Source organism: Chiroxiphia lanceolata, chromosome 16 (assembly GCF_009829145.1).
Source record: "Chiroxiphia lanceolata isolate bChiLan1 chromosome 16, bChiLan1.pri, whole genome shotgun sequence".
NCBI lineage: Eukaryota > Metazoa > Chordata > Aves > Passeriformes > Pipridae > Chiroxiphia > Chiroxiphia lanceolata.
Genome location: NC_045652.1, coordinates 5,267,365 through 5,285,737, shown reverse-complemented (window position 1 = coordinate 5,285,737; position 18,373 = coordinate 5,267,365). Strand labels below are relative to the sequence as shown.

General features: G+C 42.8%; 2 protein-coding genes across 2 annotated transcripts in view; one reads left to right on the top strand and one right to left on the bottom strand.

The window, feature by feature from the left end:
• USP7 (ubiquitin specific peptidase 7) overlaps positions 1 to 2,716 on the top strand; it is a 69,904-nt gene extending 67,188 nt beyond the window's left edge. The window contains exon 31 of the mRNA XM_032703851.1: positions 1,307 to 2,716. Coding sequence (XP_032559742.1) covers positions 1,307 to 1,413 — 107 coding nt within the window. The 3' untranslated portion in view covers positions 1,414 to 2,716. The remainder of the gene's footprint in view (positions 1 to 1,306) is intronic.
• A 4,603-nt stretch (positions 2,717 to 7,319) lies between these two features.
• LITAFD (LITAF domain containing) lies at positions 7,320 to 18,149 on the bottom strand. The gene is made up of 5 exons (XM_032703852.1): positions 18,069 to 18,149; positions 11,425 to 11,543; positions 9,573 to 9,638; positions 8,278 to 8,437; positions 7,320 to 7,815 (listed from the first exon to the last, which is right to left on the bottom strand). The coding sequence occupies exons 2-5, from the start codon at positions 11,528 to 11,530 to the stop codon at positions 7,707 to 7,709; spliced, it is 441 nt and encodes a 146-aa protein (XP_032559743.1). The 5' UTR covers positions 11,531 to 11,543; positions 18,069 to 18,149; the 3' UTR covers positions 7,320 to 7,706.
• Positions 18,150 to 18,373: the final 224 nt, after the last annotated feature.

Here is an 18,373-nt window from a genome sequence, read left to right as displayed (position 1 = left end):
CTTTGTGAGCAAGGAAGAGCCACTACTGCCAAAACAACACGAAAAACTAACCAGGTCAAAAGTACAGAACAGGGAAAAGGGAAAACTTGAACCATTTGTAGGGAATTGTAGGGAATGTAAGAGTAAAAGGTTTTAGAGTTCACGGGAACTGTATTATTTGATATAATACACTTTGATAGAATTAATTTGTACAAATACCAAATTGTAACACATGCTGGACTGATGGAACCAAAGGTCTGGCATTTCTCAATCTGACATAGCTGATGTCAATGGTGTCCCTCTGCTTTTGCCAGGGTACACTATAGAAATGATTGTGCTGGCACTAGCCATGTAGGACTTAATTTTTTTCTCTAAAAACATTCAAGTAAGATTGGCAATTCTCTTTTTGTTTGACATTGACCATTATGTTAAGCAAAAAACCAAATAATTTTGACTGAGGAAAATCGATCCCAAAATGCAGATGCAGGCAATGAACAAGGTCAAGGGTTTTATGCTTTAGTGGTTGCAGTTGATGGCTTTGAATGTAAGAGTGTGCTTTTCTTGCTGGGGGACTCTTTAGTTTCTGCCTTTATCATTTCACTTCAAAGAACATGTGATGCTCTGAATCGAGGACATCTTAGAAAAGTATTTCTTCCATTTGCAAAAAGGGTGTGGACTGTGGCTTTTCATGAAAATTAGCAGTAGAAAAAATCATATTAGGTTGAACAAGTGAAACAATCTGTATGTTTTCTTTGCAATCTAAATATGACTACATTTTTTTTCTCAGAAAATAAAGAGGAGGGTCAGTTACATGTTTTGTTCATTAACGTTATTTGCATTTTACATGAATTTAACAAATATTCCCACTTTTACCAGGTGATAGGATTAGCTGAAAATAGCAGAGATAACTTTACAATAGAGTGAATGCTGTAGGTTGCCACATTTTGATGATGGAAACCTCCCTGTTTGAAACAGGCTCAGCACTTGGGTGAAAGCTGATACTTGGTATGCCTGTGGCCATAAGTTTTAACAGTAGTTTTCTTGCTTTAGCACACAGTTCACTGCTGTAAACTCCTGTAAGTGACTGAAGAAGGGACAAAACAGCTGCCTGATCCAGAAACAGCTGTAAAATGTATTGTTGGAAGGAAAGTGTGGTCAGGAAAGTGCCCTCTTTGCTGGGAATCACAGGGGAGGGAAGGAGGCTGCAGAACAGCCCTGCAGTCCACAGCCAGCTGTGAACAGGGCACACAGAAGTAGTTTGTGTAACAGAAATGTTCAAATTTAGTCTTAAAACTTCAATAATATGTTTTTCTCTTTTCTTTTCTAGGCAACATGTCTCATCCAAGGCCATGGCTAGGGCTTGACCATTTCAATAAAGCCCCAAAGAGAAGTCGCTACACTTACCTTGAAAAAGCTATTAAAATCCATAACTGACTTACTTAACCAGATTGTCAAGGCAAGGGACAAAAATAAGTGTGTGTGTGCACCTTTTTAACAACTGTAGAACTTTGGTACACGTGCACTATATCTGAAGTCTTCAGCAAGAGGATTTGCTGCTGATGTTAATTTTATTTTGTTGAGGCTGTTCAGTTTGGCTTCTCTGTATCTATTGACTGCCCTTTTTGAGCAAAATGAAGGTGTTTTTATAAAAGCTTGGATGCCAATGAGAGTTATTTTATGGTAAACGTAATGCAAGGCAATTGTCAGCATAATGAGGGAAGAGTTTAGTAGAACAGTTGACATTGGCAAAATTATTTGTCTGTAGTACGTTTATAGATGGCATAAGCTGACTGGCTGCCCTTCCCAGTGTGGTGTTCACCATCACTGCAGCTAGTAAGTCTTATGTTTAGACTCACATCAGATTTATTTCCTTCAGTTATACTTTAAATGACATTTTTGTGCATTTGTAAATGCAAAAAAAAAAAAAAAAACAAACTCACATCATCAATAAATAGCAATCTCTACTTCATTGTGTACATTGTTGGCACTTATTCGGGATTTTTGTCTCCTCCAGCTTCATAGAATCTTTTTTAATAAACTAGTTTTCATTTAATTTAGTCAATACTTTGCATCCCGTTTTGCCAAGTGGATGCCCTGAGTCCTAAAAAAAAAAAAGAGATATTTGGGTCTTTTGATGAAATTTTCAAACCATTGATAAAAATACCGTTGCAATTCATTATGCCACCTTCTGGCAAACAGAATGACACTCAAAAGTTGGCAAAAGCAAGTGAAAAGATTATAAATATCATTAATTTAGTTACCATGGGAAGAGATGGGGAAAACACAAGAACTAGCCTTTTAGCACAGAGGGCATGCTCACTAGTGTTTAGTAAGCTGTTGACTTTGTATAAAAAAGGAGGAAAAAAAAAACAGAAAAAAGAAGAAAAAAAAAAGAAAAAAGAAATTGTATATTTAATGAATGAACATGTACAATTTAACACTTGGAGGTTAATTTTATTGGGTGAGTCTGCAAGTGAATTTCACTGATGTTGATATTCATTGTGTGTAGTTTTATTTCAGTCCCCAGACTGCTTCCTTTTCTTTTGGAGCTAATGCCAGCCGCGTGTCTAGTTTTGAGTGCAGTAAAGATAGAATCAGCAATTCACACTTAATTTTACATTCTTTTCCAGTATTTTATTTTGTTTCTGTAGCCGCAGTGTACAACTCCTCTTCCTGTATATTGCCTTTTTTTGCTGGAAAATGTTGTATGTTGAATAAAATTTTCTATAAAATTTTTTTCGATGAGTGATGACATGGACATTGAAGAAGATTTCTCCTCTCCTTGGAAATAGAGTTTTGGGAAACGTTTTCATTCGTGAGATTTTGCTAAAGGTGTGGTTTTTTCCTTAAGTGTTGACAATTGTATAATCCTCATTGGTTGTTTTGGGGAAGCTTTGTGGGGTTTTCTGTCTAATAGTTTTTGGGTTTTGGAGGTTTTTTTTGTGTTTTGGTTTTTTTACCTCCTAACTAGTCACATTTGAGCTTAACAAATAAAAGGTTTTCCAGGAAGGAGCCATGTACAAATGACAAATGGAAAAATTATTTTACTAGTTCATTTGTAAAGCTTGTAGTAGAGTCTTCGTGGTAGACTGGACTCTGCCTGCCTGTACAAAATTTTGTGGTCCAGATTCTCAAGTCTAATATTATAAATGGTGTAAAGTGAAATCTGGAGTCTCTAAAGGTAAGGTCTCTTCATAGACTAATAGGTTCCCTCCGTAATGTGTTCCCTGTATTCATAACCAAAACAGAAAGTGCAAGTTTTAGCTATGTTTGGTTTTCTTTTTAGTTTGTATCTTGCAGTGCTTTTAACTGTTTCTTATTTCCAGTCAAAGCAAACTAGCTGTTTACTTTTTTTTTGTCTCTGAGTGTGTAGGTTAGCGATAGAGGGAAGTGCTTGACTGGCATGCCTTAAGTGGAGGAAGTTTTCCTTTGGTTTGTATTTCCATCAAGCTGGTGAGAATTACACCGTCCAGGTGGTGGTTTTACTGGTACTTGGATTGTCTCTACAGACTTTCAGTATATGTCAGGATTTGTTTTCAGACTATTTCTGTGAAATCAGAGGCTCTGGTCAGCAGTAGTAAGCCCTAATTATATTTTGTGAATTTAGTGTTATGGTAGACTGATATAAAATTGAGCTTGTATATGAATGTCACTACGTTTTCACATTAATTTATGGGATGTTGGCAGCTTTTAGGGAGTATCTTAAGAAACCACAATCCTTCCTGTTTCAGAAGAAAATGCCGCTAACAAAGTAGATTTTGGGTGCCTTTTGGTTTTTAGATGACTAGATTTTATGTGCTGCAGTATTTGTGCTACTCCCACACTGGTTTGAAGAAGTCCATACTTGGAGGCATTCCATATGCAGTTTTCAATAACTGAAGGATTTTATCAAACAAAAAAAAATTTTTTTTGGAGCACAAGTAAACTTGTTATTCAAATGTGGAAACACACCTATGAAGAGAAGAGGAAGACAGGAGGTTTTCTCAGGTGCAGTATGTTTGTTTAGTTCATTCTAAAAAATTTACAAGAACACAGTCTTCAAAATTGCCATGCTTTCCATTTCCTTATTCAGATTTTGGAACTATCTGGATAATAGACAGTGAATGCATTAAATTAAGCTAATGGTAATGTAAGTGTTAAGCAATAAGGATGTAATTTCCTGGTACAAAGCATCAGAGCAACACGATGTTAACGGCCCATCCGAATCCTCCCTCCGCCAGTAGCGAGCGTTGTTCCTGTAGATTTACATAGTGCCTTTTATCCTAAAGGAGTCCAAAGCATTCTGTGAAATCTGAGCAAATCACACCAGTGACATAGTTGCTGACTAGAGAGTGACAGCCAGCTCGAGCACCCTTTGTACGACCAGGGACAAGTCAGTGCTGCCGCAGGAGGCGTCGGAGGGCCCGGCCGATGAGCAGAGCGCGAGTGCCTCCCGCATACTGGATCTACCTCAGCCGCTGCCCCTCCGGAGCTGACGTGCCAGCAATCCCACCCCAGCATCCTGCCCCAGCAATCCCACCCCAGCATCCTGCCCCAGCATCCCGCCCGGCATCCCGCCCACCGGAGCTCGGAGCAGCCCGAGGCGCCGTGCTGGCTGCAGGCGGCCGTGCCCAGAGCTGAGCTACGCCGTGGTTTTGCTGTTTAATATCCTCTGTGAGAAATCGTTTTCTGTAGGAACTTGTATATATTGTAAATAAAATAGCCCGGGGTAAAACGCTGCATTGGGTGTCTCGTGCCTTCGTTTTGGAAAAGGGCGGGGAGTGACGGTGGATGGGGCGCTCCGAAGTCAAGGTGATTTTGGCTGGATCAAATAGATAAGTTTTGCAAAATTCAGGCAAATTGTGTGTCAGGAATGACATTCGTAGTGTAGGAAGAGCTGGCCAGAAGGTAAATGCTGACTTGCACATCAGTTTCCAAGTTTTGAACCCTCCTTTTTTCTCAAAGGAATGAAAACATTTGGATTTTGAAGTGGAGAGTGTTGATGTTTGGTGTGTGAGCAGTGAGGTGTCATTTATTGTTGGCTTTTAAACCCACCTGGTCTTTAGGATCAGAAAAGGGGAAAGTGTTCACATGTGATATGTCCAAATCTGGCTTCAAATCTGTGTTCAGCTTCATTTCTGTCCCAGGTAATGTTGAAGTTTGCTGTGTACCAAGCACAACAGCAAATTAAATTTGCTAACCTCCAGGCTGTGCCTGGAAGCCTTTATTTTTTATTAAATACTTCTGTAAGCTATTGTACCTGTAAATAGTGGTGTAAAAATGTCCTAACTACTGTTAAATAACTCCTGCGCATCTTAAATCATATATATATGATTTATTATATATATATAATTTCTTTGTATATTCATGTAGGTTTGGGGTTTGCACCCTTCCTGGTAAATGTTACCAACTTGATGTGTTATATACACTACTTAACAGCAAAGCTTGCTGTTCACAGCCAGATTTTAAAATGAAGAAGAATCTTAACATCTTGAAAAAATGTGTGAAATGGTACAAAACGTGTTGGGCTGACATCTGCATGGCTGCCTGTGGGGGTGATGGTTGTGGTATTATTTTCCATCAGGTCGGAGGAGGTTGGGTGACCAGAGGAGGGAGAGTTACTGACCCTTGGTACGGAGTGAAGGCCTGGGTTGAGGAGGCTGGGAGGTGCTGGGTCTGGGTGTCATGTAGGACAGGGAAAGTAGTTGTTTAATAGTTTTTGCTTATATTGATACAAGTGTGCTTTTTTCATGTCTCACAGTCTGCAGACTGGAGTTCTGTACTTGCTGGAGTTCTGTACTTGTTGAAGCAAAAAGCAGTGCACATGCCCCTTCTAGTTTAGCTAAAATGTGGGACCAGCTCAGTACAGGCAGTTTGCAGTGCAGACGGTGCTGGGTGGTTTAGGATGGTGGGGTTGGTGGGCAGTGCCATTCCAGGAGCTCATTTCTATGGCCACCTTCACACCCACAGCATCCAACACCTCTGTTGAGACCCGCCCTCGCTGTGTAGAAGTGCCAGATGATGGAGGAGAGGAGACAGTGGTACCCCTGCCCGGTGTCCCCTGTCCCTGCCCATTGCCACTGTCTCTGTCCCCTGTTCCTGCCCAGTGTCCCCTGTCCCTCCCCACTGTCCCTGCCCTGGTATCCCTGACTCTGCCTGGTGTACCGTGACCTTGCCCCAGTGTCCTTGTCTCTGCCCAGTGTACCTGTCCCTGCCTGGTGTCCCCTGACCCTGCCTGATGTCCCTGACCCTCCCCATTGTCCCCTGTCTCTGCCTGATGTTCCCTGACCCTGTCCAGTGTCCCTGACCCTGCCCAGCTTTCCTGTCTCTGCCCGGTGTTCCCTGACCCTGCCTGGTATCCCCTTTCTCTGCCCCAGTCCCTGACCTTTCCTGGTGCCCCTGACCTTCTCCAGTGTCCCTGACCCTGTTTGGTGTCCCCTGTCCCCCCTGCCCTTGCTGGCCAGGGGTTGGTGTCGGGGGTGCCCCCAGCCCCCTGCGTGGAGGGGCTGCTGAAGGACTGACCTCTGGAACAGCTGCTGAGGGACGTGCCTGGTTCGTGGCTGAAGCTGAAAAAGCAGCCAAAACACGGCGTTTGATCCAACACTGCCCTGTTAAGTTTTGGCTGAGGAAGTCTGGATGCTAAAAAGTGCCCATGATTGCAGGCCCTGTGCCCAGAGCAGGGCAGGGGAGCAGCCCAGTGAGGCTGCCACTCATCCCGCCAATATAAAAGCATTTATGATGTTAAAACATTGAAATACGAGTGTTTCTTCTCTTCTATTTGTTTTTCCAGCAAGCAATAAGCAGCTGCTGCTGCTGTCAGTGTTGAGCAGGGTCTGGGCACCTTCTGTATGTGTAGTTGGAGATATTTAATTTCACAAGATAAGTGACTTTAGATGAGAACTGTAAAAGTTCTCTGTAAAGTCTAAAGCCTATTAAGTCCTGGTTTGGCAGATGATGTATTGCAGTGGGAATGCAGAGAGGTAGAATGAGGGCCCTTTGTTGTGGTTGTGGTGATTCTTTTCAAGCTGTGCTTGCTGATTTTTCTTCTTTATGTGTTTGCCTTTTGTATCTTGATTTGTTAATGTATAAGGGGTGTCCCAGTGTGACCTGCTCTGGGTGCAGCGGGTCATGGAAGCAATGCAGACAGGAGATGTTTTGCCAGCATTGTTAACAATTACAGGTTTATTTTCTTACCTCGTCTATAACAGAGCAAAGACAGTCTCATAACTTAGCATTTTGTTAATAAATAATCAGCTACACTGTACCACCCACAGCCCTGCAGGGGTGGGTCCCGTAGGAAGAAGAGCAGAGAGAAATGAAATCCCGACCAGTCAGTTCCAGTGCACAGAAGGTGAGTGCTTCTCTAAAAGGTGCATGTCCAAACCTCTCGGGTACTGGTGGGTTGGCAGGTCCAGAGGAGTCTGTGTCCAGCTGGGTTGGAGGTTTGAGAGAAGGAGCAGTAGTGCTGAAGTACTCAAGAGCTGGTAACTTCACAGCTCAGGGCAGCGAATCAAGTAGAGCATAAGTTCAGGAGTGACACTGTAAATTAGTCTTCAAGGCTTTTTGTTTTAAAGTCAGTCCCACCATGTTGATGGTAAACTGGAGTTTACCAGGTGGATTCACCAGCAGGGGAGCTGCAGAACCTAAACATACCCCTCTGTATGTTTTCTAGCAGTAGTTTTGTGAGTAGAATCTTATGCCATTGGGAAATGGACACTTTGCATCATCTGGTTGCATAAACTTTGTTTCTACAGTCTTTTGTATCTATAAATGTGAAACTGGCAGTATGGGCAGTAATGGTCTGCGTCCTTGAAGATCTTCACAAACAAAGGTACGAAGCAGCATCCAAAACAGCACCTACAGCCAAAGGGGAGACGGACAGAGATGATTCACCGGCTTTTCTTCCTGCTGCCCACAGCTGTGCTTTTTCTCTGCCTTATTCTGTCTGTCTTTTCACTGCACAAATCCACTTCTCTCCCAAGTCTATTAATGTTTAAAGTATCTTCCAAAAATTAATCTTCTTCGCCGCTGACATCTTATGCATTAATCTGATTCTGAGCCCGATTCTAAATTGCAGCAGGGAAGTAGGCAACGTTGTAATAATTTTTGCTTGTCTTTTGAAAAGTAATAACATACTGGGTTAAATTTAGCAGGTTTGCATCCTCTGTAGCCATGATGATTGTATCTAGAATGGACAGAATGTCTTCTCATCAAGTAGAGGAGGGCAAACTGTCTATATAAGCACTAGCTAGAACTTTTATTTTTAATTACTCTTTTTTTAGCCTTCTGCTACTCTGCAAAATGTACATGAAAGCTTACCCAACCATGCACAGGCTGGTGCACAGGAGGAAGGACAGCTTGCCCAGTCTGTAGGTGACCTGGGTGGTGATGTGCTGGCGGCAGGAAGGACATATTGTGGATGTTGGTTGGCTTGAGAAGATCCCTGCTACGATGATCGGGGGCTGAGACACCAAGTAAACTTGAGTTCAGGAGGAAATGGGAAGCAGCAAAATTAGAAGCACAAGAAATACTTTCCAAGATACAGAATCTCAGTTGGAGAATGTAGGTTCTTAACATGGCTTAATGCAACACCCATGTTACTTAATTTCAGCTATATTCATAAGAACCACTATACTGCTTGTTCTGTGTATCCCAATATGTTGCTTCTAAAAGCAGCCAGCACTTACTTGGATAAGGACATATCCAGGGAATGGCCTATGGGATAATCCCCACAGTCAGGCAGCCTCCACCCCCACCCACTGATGGACGTGCTCTGACACTGAGAGTTTACCTTCTGATATTTAAAATAATAGGAAAATGCATGTTTTCTCTGAAGAAGAGATTTGAAGGATATAGAGGAACTTTCTGGATCAACTTTTCAGTAATTACAAGAAATTCATCAAAGCAGCTTCTAACATACAAATGCCATCAGGCATCGGTGCTGTCCCCAGTTAATAAAGTCTCTGGCTCATGTTTTCTCAGTTTGAACCTGACTGTTGGACTCCCTGAAGGGCATGGCACTTGTAGGTACACGAAGGATTTTTTTTCAGAAATGTCTTCAGTAAAAAAATACAGGTTTAGTGATCCTAAACAAGTTTAGAGTACAACTTCACACTGTAGCCTGAGGCAAAATTTGAGGAGTGGGAAGGTTATCATCTGTTGGATAGATAGGATATAGCATGTCTGAGTTTAATTGCCTTCTGATCTTAGGGATTTTTAAAAATGTATTATGTCTTCTTTCCTCCTGTATGAGATGTTATTGACTATTCTTTGAAGCCTTTCCTAAGCACCTCCTTTGAGCTTCTCCACTTCCATAAAGGTGAGTAGAGCAGGAACACTGGACTTAAAATGATTTATTCTGAAAGTCCTGGCTTCTAGCTGGTTTTAAAAAAAAATGGGTACTTCTATAGATGGGCTAATGCTGGAAAACCAAGTCCAAATCTCTCATCTTAGTTTATCTTCCAACATTTCTATGGAAATTTTCAGGCTTCTTAGATTGTGATTGGCTCAGAAAACTCCCATCCTCTCTGTTGACTTTAAAGCTGGAACTATTTCCCTTCTGTTAGCGTGGAGAACCACAGGCATTGTCAGAAACACAGTCCCCTGGCACTTACCTGGCTGCTCGATGGTGGTGGTTTCTCGGTAGGAATAAGGTGGGGGAGAAGGGTACTCGTAACCCCCTGTACAAAGAAAAGCAGGACAATATGTGAGTGCAAACAGCTGCTGGCTGCACCTGCTCCAGAGTAACACTGGAATGATACCTGGCCTTAATTTAAGACTGATAAATGATCCACACTACCTTTAACTTCAGGGATAACTACCCTTGCTATTAGTATTTAGCAGCTTTTTCTACTTTGAGCTTTATCTGCCCTCAGCTTCCAGCCAATTAATTGCACTGTACTCTTTTTTCTAGGAAAAAGTCCTTTTGTTTTTTAGGAAGAGGGAAGCTGGTGACTAAGAGACCTCGAGGTTTTTTTAGGTCTTTTACTAATCTTACAAATTAAGAATGCAGTCAGCCTACCCGAGGTGGAATAAATGAAATTCAAAATAAATTCATGTGAAAAGGTTTGCAGCCAGATAGCATGGAGGTGGTATCAAACTAAACTGGGCTGGAGCAGGAGGACAGTCTGATGAGAAGTCTTGTTTGGTCAAGCCCACAGAGACACAAAGTGAGATACAAAAAAACTGGAATTTTCCAGACCGAGACAAAATGCAATGGCAAACTTGAAAAAAAGTTAGCAATATTTTCTTGAATGCCTTTCCAGAAGTGGTAGAGATTTTACAGTGGCATTTGGGTTTCATGGTGGTGGTGGGGTGTTTAGTTTTTGGCTTTGAGGGAGTTTTTTGTTTGGTTTGGTTTTGTTTTTTTTTAAAGGGAGTGTTATTCGTGGAGGAAAAAAGTTGTAGAAAACTAAGAACTAAATAATTTCCTTCTGATCTAGGAAAGGAATGTACTTAGTACAAGTGAGTTACCACTCAGTGTGTTTTTGTGAAGGACCTGCTTCCTGCACAAGGACAGGACACTGCAGCTCAGCATTAGATGTGTGGGGTGCCTGTCCCTTGCTCGCAAGTGAGACTTTTTCTCCCCAACTTCTCATCTCTTCTGAGTTTAGAAAGAGGCCAGTCAAAAATATTTACAGAGAGAGCTGGTCAGAGTAAAATTCTCTGAAAATTAGTCCCCTCTAGAGGCCCAGTACTGACACATCCAGCATTATTAGTCACCACCCGACCTCCCACTCTGTTTTTTTTTCTCCAGTCCTGCCCGGTAAACGGCAATTCCCTCAATAGCGGGAAGGTAACAAACGTACAATCACAATATATCTGTGTGTCTTTCAATGAGGCAGAAGACAAAGGAGCGTTGTGAGATACTTGTGTAGGTGTGAAAGCGCTGCCTGGTTTCAGAGAGAAAAGCCAGCCCAGCGGAGCAGCAGCTGTCGGCACCCACTCGCAGCCTTTGAGCTCAATTGTCAGCACTTCAGTCATGGGGAGGGGTTGTTCGCCCCTACAGAGCCTGAGGCAGAACTGACTCAACCAGGGAGGGCAGCTCTGGTCAAGCAGGAGTGCTTGGGAAAAGGCCAGTCCTCGGAAAACTAGGTGACAGTTTAAGCAAGACACAGCCACATCCACGTACAAAGTTTGCTGGCTGAACATTTGCTCGTTCGTAAAATGAAATTATTGTAGAGATACAACTGCAATTCCTTTTCCAGTAAAGCATGTGCAGTTTGAAAAATTATTAACTAAATGGACAAAAATATTTATTGCCATTTTAAATGATGCTTTTGTGAGGAGATCCCAGCAGCTTGCCTACCCCAACCCTGGGGTTTATATTCTGGCACAGAAGCTTCCTAAACCCATCATGTCCTGGCAAGGCTGGGTCCTGTATGATCCAGCTCAGGATCCAACCATCAGTTTGCCACACAACCCCCATCAGATGCTCTTTCCAGCCCCCTGGTGAAGCCTCCTTACCCTCCTGGCTGCAGAACTCTGGTGCAGAGGGTTCTTGCCTGTAGGAATCCTGGTGAGGTTCATACATAATCATAGGAATTTCCACACGTCCCTTCTCACTGGGCATGTCTGCAGTTCACCTGCCAAAAGTAGGGCAAAATGAAATCTACAGTATGTGACTCTCAGTGCCCTGTGTTTGACAAGGCCTGCCTCTGTAGTTCCTAGTTTTCACACTCAGGTTTTACTTGGAGGCAAATTAGCAGTTCTCATATTCTGGCTTTTTTTGTAGGCTGAAGTGCAGTCAGTTCCTGTTACACTTCACGATGAGGAAGATGTAAAGGAAGAGCAGAAAATAGCATCTTTACATATTTCTTTGTGTTGGAAATCTAGGAATGTTCCCCCAGAAAACACACTATTCACCGTGTGTAAACTTGTGACTCAAAGTGTTACCTTTGCAGAAAAGTTAACCTTTTTTTTTTTCCTGTGGATTATCAAGCTAATCAAGGAGGGGAAGAGCACACTTAGGAGCACCTGTGAAAAACCTTCACGTGTCACTAAGTCAGTGCAATCAGGGGCAATTCGGATCAGTTGTTCTTTGGGTTATTGTGCAACCTTATCACCATCGTTATCGTGCCCAGTTTTGTTCTGTGAAACTATTGTCTCATCGGTAGGTGACAGGCTTTTGTTGGGAAATGTCATTGTTACCTATGACTGCGCTGCCTGAGGCTCTGAACAAGATCAGGCCACAAAATGTGTGTTTTGCAGGAAAGAAGAGTGGGAAGAAGAGGACACAGATGTGTGTTTGTATTACTGTATCACTGTAAATGGAAAGGTGTTAATTATTCCTAGCTGATTTCCTACTAACATTAACTGCAAGAGCCCTTTGCAGAAGAAAGTTTCAGCCTCTTGCACAGGTCAGCAAGGAAGGGCAGTTTCAGGGGGAAATATGTATGGGAAGGAGAAAAGACTAGAGATCAGTAGTGCTGAAATAAAACATCAGTCCTTTAGGGAGGTAGAAAATGAGGAATTTGAAAATATTAGTAGGGAAGAAGTGCTGTAATTTTCACAAATGTGGATGAATGGGAAGTGATATGGAAAATGGCAGCAGAACGGATAATAAAGGGAATAGGTAGGATGGTGTGGAGAAAAAATCAGAAATACAGCATTGGCCACGTTAAGGCCAAAAATGCTGGCAAAAGTGCTAATATATGGATTTGGAGAGGAGGGATGGAGAAAGGTGCATCTCACTATGCTTGTTATAAAGGAGCTGAAACGGGTGATTGGGAATGTCAGAAGTATTAACAGGCTTCATGAGGATCTCACTGAGAAGAAAAAAGAGTAGCTGAGAATCAAGAGAACTTGGGTAGGATGAAGCTGTGAGATCCAAGGGGAAGTAATCACATACAGAGGAGAAAGACAGTGTATCTGTAGTAACTGGGTTCAGGAGTGTGATGATAGACATGTTGCATTAGCCAGTGTTGACCAAGAGCTGTTCCCCTGGGACAAGGATTAGAGGATAAAATTACAGGGAGTCTCCAAGTTTTTGTCTTATTGCTGTCTTGGTACTGAAACACCACACACTAAATACTGGGTGGTGTCAGTTTGGGTGACACTTCTGCAGAATTCATCTCCCTCACTGTGAAACAGGAAGAAGAGGAAAGGGCTTTTGAATTCCATCCAGGCCCAGGCAGAAGGGCTGCATGAGGCACAGAGTAGGAGGGAATAACACAGTGAGAGCATGTCAAGTTAACTGCTGAGTGCAAGCAAACACTGAGTAATCCTGGCTCCACCCAGTGAGGTATGAGGATAATATCACCAGCTAAATGTGTAGGACAAGAGATGCAGAAGTGAATCAGCAGCAGAGCCGGGAATAGTGTGGGAGTCCCACTGGGTGCCAGGTTTGTGTTTGATCTATCGGAGCCACCAAGCACAGAAGCTCTGGGCCATGGGCTGTGGACAGAGTTGGTGCCCTGAATTTGCTCACTTTCAGTGTCTTGTTAAGTGCTTCTTAGAGTGCTGCCAGAAGCTCTGTCTGTTGGGCTGGAGGACCTGCCCCAGACCACGTGAGCTGGGAGAGCTGGATGGGCAGCTGGACCTCGGCTTCTGCAGGAGCATCTTCAACCTGCTTGGGGGAAAGTACCAGGGGGTTAGGCACCCTCTGGGCCTGATTGCTGAAGTCCAGAGGTCCAGGAAAAGCATTTTCTAGGGTGTGTTATACAACTCAGTAGACCCTTTAATTTGGCACATAAGTGGTTACTCTCAGTTCTTGGTTGCAACCATGTCTGTGATGCCTGAGAGCTCTTTGGGGCTGTGACCTCCAAACCTGTAAGTGTTGTTGCCATAGATTAGAGACTTTCCTCTCTTTCAGATGTGATCATCTTCTGGAGAGGAAGATATGGGAGACAGCCCTGTTGGTAGCTCTGTAGGAAAAAGTCAAAAGGAGAAATACCAGGCAGCAGTTCTTGAAGAGTAGGAAAATGCCCTATAAACTCCCCTACAGAAACCAGTAACATCCAGGAGGCTCACATTTAATAGCTTGGGAAGTAATGTGAGTTGTCTTCTCTGCAGTCACACTGAGCAAACAGAGCTTTCTGCAGGGCAGACCTTGTGTTCTCCTGAAGTGGGACCTTGGTTTATCTGAAGCTGATTGACTCAAACTCTTGCACACCGCTCGATTTGCAGGCAGAAATGTATAGTGCCAAGAACACCAAAACAATTCAGTGCCTGCCTTCTCTCCTCTGAAGTTTTAGTCTCTTCTACACATGGATATAACTGGTTTGCACTGGAAAATAAAACTCACTTTAAGTCTCGTGGAAATTAGTATTTTAAAAAAAGAAGCAAATCACACCCCAAGGCGTGTGCGCAAAGAGCCAGTTCAGGGAAAGTAAGGTGGAAATGACAAAGCCTTTATGTTCCAGGAAGGACAAATCCTAGGGAAGAATGGACAAGCAGTTTCCATCACCTTTCTCTGGGTTTGCTCCAGAGTCTTGTGTTCTGGTGTGAAGAGCAGCCTCCTGCAGGCAAGCAAAGCTGATGAGCTGCGAAATTCCACAGCAGAGCCTCACTCTCCAGCTCTCCCCAACACCTCTGCATTTCCCTCCTCCATGTCCCTGATGGCTAAATGATCCCACCGATGGGATTAGCTCCAAGTGCCTGCAGAGAGGCACAGGTACTGTCATCTCTGTTTGTAAAGGGGGTTCAGCTGAAAAATCAAAATTCTGGCCAGTGCTAATTCTTCTCCTTTCAGATTCATATCTGGCTGTCAAGGATGGCATCCAGGACCTTAGGCAGGACAGCAAGCAGTGACTTTGTAAGAAAAGTGTTTAGTCTCCATCCCAGCTCCAGCTGAGATCAGTCTGGGATTTGCCATTCAGTAAGAGTGGGTTCAGAGACAGAAAAAAGGGAACATGGCATTTGGGAGGAAACATTAGTTGATTCAGGTATTTGAAGAAAGTAGCATAATACATTCAAAAGTTTTGTATTTTGGAAGATTAACATTAAAACATTATAGTAAGGGATCTTTACATTTTATGGAGGTATAGCAGTTTTCACCAGTGACCTCTTGGCTTGTAGGATGCTGGCCCAAAGTCTTTCAGTTTGCTGTAACATGTTCTTGTTTTCCTCTCACCACTCATTTAATGTTTTCCTGGGCATTTAACCCTTCCAGCTCGGTTTATGAGACAATTTAAGTTTCTGATGTTTTAAAGAGTGGCCATAAAATGCCACTGCTGGCATACAATTGTGTCTGCGGCTTGAATAATATCAAATGCCTGTTTTACTTGGTTGAAGCAGTTAATTCTAGTTTTTGGCTAGCAATGAAACCCTGAATTCCTCAGAGGAGAGATCTTTTCCCTTTAGTCCTGAGTTGGTCATTTAAGGTAACACTGACAATGTGCCAAGGCTTTTTAGATGTTCAAGAAGGAATAGCTCCAGCTCTAATACTGACAAGCATAGTTGGGGAGCAGCATTCAGGTATTTGTCTATTCTTATTTTTAAAATAGAAGCTAAAAGAGATGACTGCTGGCAGCAAATTAGAAATTGGACATTAAAAACTTTTCAGCATGCCTGAAGTACACAACCTTTTCAAGGAGATGAAGGATGCTCTGCCAATTCCCCATTCCTTGCTCCTGAATTTAATTTTCAATGCTACAGTTATTCTGGATTTTAAATCTAGATCAGCCTCTTCAAGTGGAGAGGATGTAGCTGTGTGAGATTCAATGGAATAGGCACCATATTTCTCATTGCAAACTCTTCACCTGGTTCCCTTGGCTTGTCTGTTGACTGCATGGGCTCACTGCCCAACAGGTAAGGTCAATGCTGGAAGTGGTCAGTGAAAGAAGGGGGTTGTTGATCTGTTGAAGTCATCAGAATGCTTTTGTCATTGAGCCAGGGAGCAGGGCAGAACACATCAAGTCACTGGCTAGCCACTGCTTCTCCTGCTTTCGTGTAGAAAGGGAGATATTTATGTATAATTTATGTATAATCCAAGTCTTTATGGCTTACATGGAAATTTAGAGTAAAATGAGTTCAACCGTTGTCCACAAAATCATGAGGAAGCATATACTGAAGAGTGAAATATTAGTGAACTGAACTCTACTGAGAAACAAAGAGCTCTTTGCTTTTTCCTTCTTGGAGACAACCTTCTCTCCTTCATGCATGCACATCAGCAGCCTGGCCCTGCCTCCCTGGGCTCACAAGGCTGCTGGACAGGCAGGGACTCCCCGGATTTTCCAGTCCTGTCCCACATCAGGTGTTTGTGTTGGGTTAATCCTTCGTGAAGGGAGCTCTGGTCTATAATTCACTACATTTACTGCTCCTGTTGCTCTCACCTGAAAGCAATTCAAAGTACTGTAAACTCTCACAAACCTCCTGGTCTAAAATTATTGATGGTAGTTTATTCCTGTGTGTTACTGTGCCAGCACCAACCTTTTACAGAACAACCTTCTCCCCTCGAGAGAGCCCAGAGAGCATTCCTGTCCCTCTGCAGCCTTTCCTTCACAGGGCTAAGCAAGGCTTTGAGTCCTTCTCATATCTGTGCAGTGAATTCATCCTCCTTTTCTCTGAGTGGCCAAGGAGCTCTGTCCTCAGCCTACAGAGTGGTATGAATGTCATCTTGTGTTTAGTGGAAATGCTGCCTGTAGAATAATCCAGCAGCACTGCTTCCTTTTCCACAGGCACATCGTGCTGAGGTTTGTATTATGCTGTCATTAACCAGCAGTGGGTCTTTCTCCTCCAATGTCATTCTGTACTAATGAACTCCCAGCTTGGAGCTGAAATTCCTGATATGCTTTTCTAAGTGCACTGCTTTGTAACTTTATAATACATACAAATACCGTCACAGCAGGTCTCTAACTTTTCTCATTCTGAATAATAGATTTTCCACTTCCATAATTTGTTTCTTCAGTCATACATTTTATTAGCCACTCCTACATTTCTGTCAAGGTTATTAGTTAAAATACCAAATAAGATCCACCACTGATTTCTGTGCTAACCTTTGATGCAAACCAGGTGTATTGCTTAAATCTTGTTCCTTAATTTACCGTTTGAGGTATAATCTCTTGTTCCCTTCAGATGACCAACTTCACTTGCATTTAAAGGGCACTTACTCTGAGGGGTGAGCACAGCTGAGCCCTGGGATTGCATTAGAACTTGTCCCTCCCTAATTGCCATTCCAAAAATAGAGTACTAACCACTAAAGGGAAGTACTGTCCGGTGGTTTGTGCATTAACCTGGACTGGGGGGAAAAAAAGGTGGGCTCAGTTCCTGTTCTGCAACAGTGACGATGAGCAAACTAATTAGTCTTGGTTTTGCTCAGCTTTGTTGTGTATGGAAATCCTGTGTCAGGGAGGCACCGTGTCCATCCTGCACTGACAGGGTCACATTTGGCTGTGCCTTAAAACTTGAGCACAGCAGGTGGGAAATGCCGAGTTTAGATTCAGCCTTTTTCCTCTATTGACACGATTTTGTCTTTCACATTCCCTCTTAGCTGTCAGAATTGAGGGCAGCCCTACACAATTGTTTCCAGCGCTTCATTATTACCTTAAAATTTGATGTTTGATATCTTTTCATATGATTCCTGTATAGATAAACATTCCTGTACAAACAGCATTGAATCACGGGTTGCCAGCATTTCATTTATACCCTTTAAAAAATAATGTCCATAACTTGTCCTTCAATTGAAAACTGATGGAACAGCTCAAGTAACATCTCACACAGCATTTGGAGCTGGTTTAGCAACTCCTACAAAGTTATTATGAATAAATATCCATTTGAAGAGAGCAGGTGTCTGCCCTGCTTTTATGTGTGAGCTAAACCCTTTCCTATAGTGAAAACAGCTTCATTAGTTTGACTTTCCATTCTCATTACTGTTCTCATTTCCACCTTATCAGAAAGCTCCTTTTCCTCTTTTCCACCTCTGAACTGTTCTAGGAGAAAGATAAAATACCCTGAGAAAAATCTTTGCCTCCAGATTTTAGGAACGTGAGAGGGGCTTGCAGATTTTGAGAGCCTGACAATTCAATCATAATAAGTTAACATTTACAACAGAGACCCACAGCTGTCACACTCCTCGAGCTCACTGCCTGTTCTAGCCCTTGCCACCTCCCTTTCTTCACTTCCTAAGGAGTAAACACAACATTGATCCCAGGTGATTTGAAAGCTCTTACCTTTATGTAGCTCTGGTGAATCCGGGGAGGAAAAAAAGCTTCAAAAGTTGATCCCTTCCTCCATGTCTTTGCACTGTGGCTGTGTCTGGGGAAGGAACACACACCTGACCAGTGACATGACCTGCTGTCATGCCCCAGTGGCGTATCCAGCTGCAGATGGGAGTCAGTTGGCAGACACTGTATAATTACCCCAGTTCTGCCTCAGTCCCAGCCTACTGCTCACACCTGCTCTGCCACCAAAGGAATGCTGTGCAACAGGCTTGCACCAGAGGTTGTTTTTGTTGTTGTTTTTTTTTTTCTTTTTT

What these genes read in the sequence shown, in the direction of transcription:
- LITAFD (XM_032703852.1), bottom strand. Translation starts at nt 11,530, where the DNA reads ATGCCCAGTGAGAAGGGACGTGTGGAAATTCCTATGATTATGTATGAA. An exon ending in AGAGTTCTGCAGCCAGGAGG is followed by an intron (nt 9,639 to 11,424) that starts GTAAGGAGGCTT and finishes TTCTTTGTACAG; the next exon opens with GGGGTTACGAGTACCCTTCT. An exon ending in ACCAGCCTGTGCATGGTTGG is followed by an intron (nt 7,816 to 8,277) that starts GTAAGCTTTCAT and finishes CTTTGGCTGTAG; the next exon opens with GTGCTGTTTTGGATGCTGCT.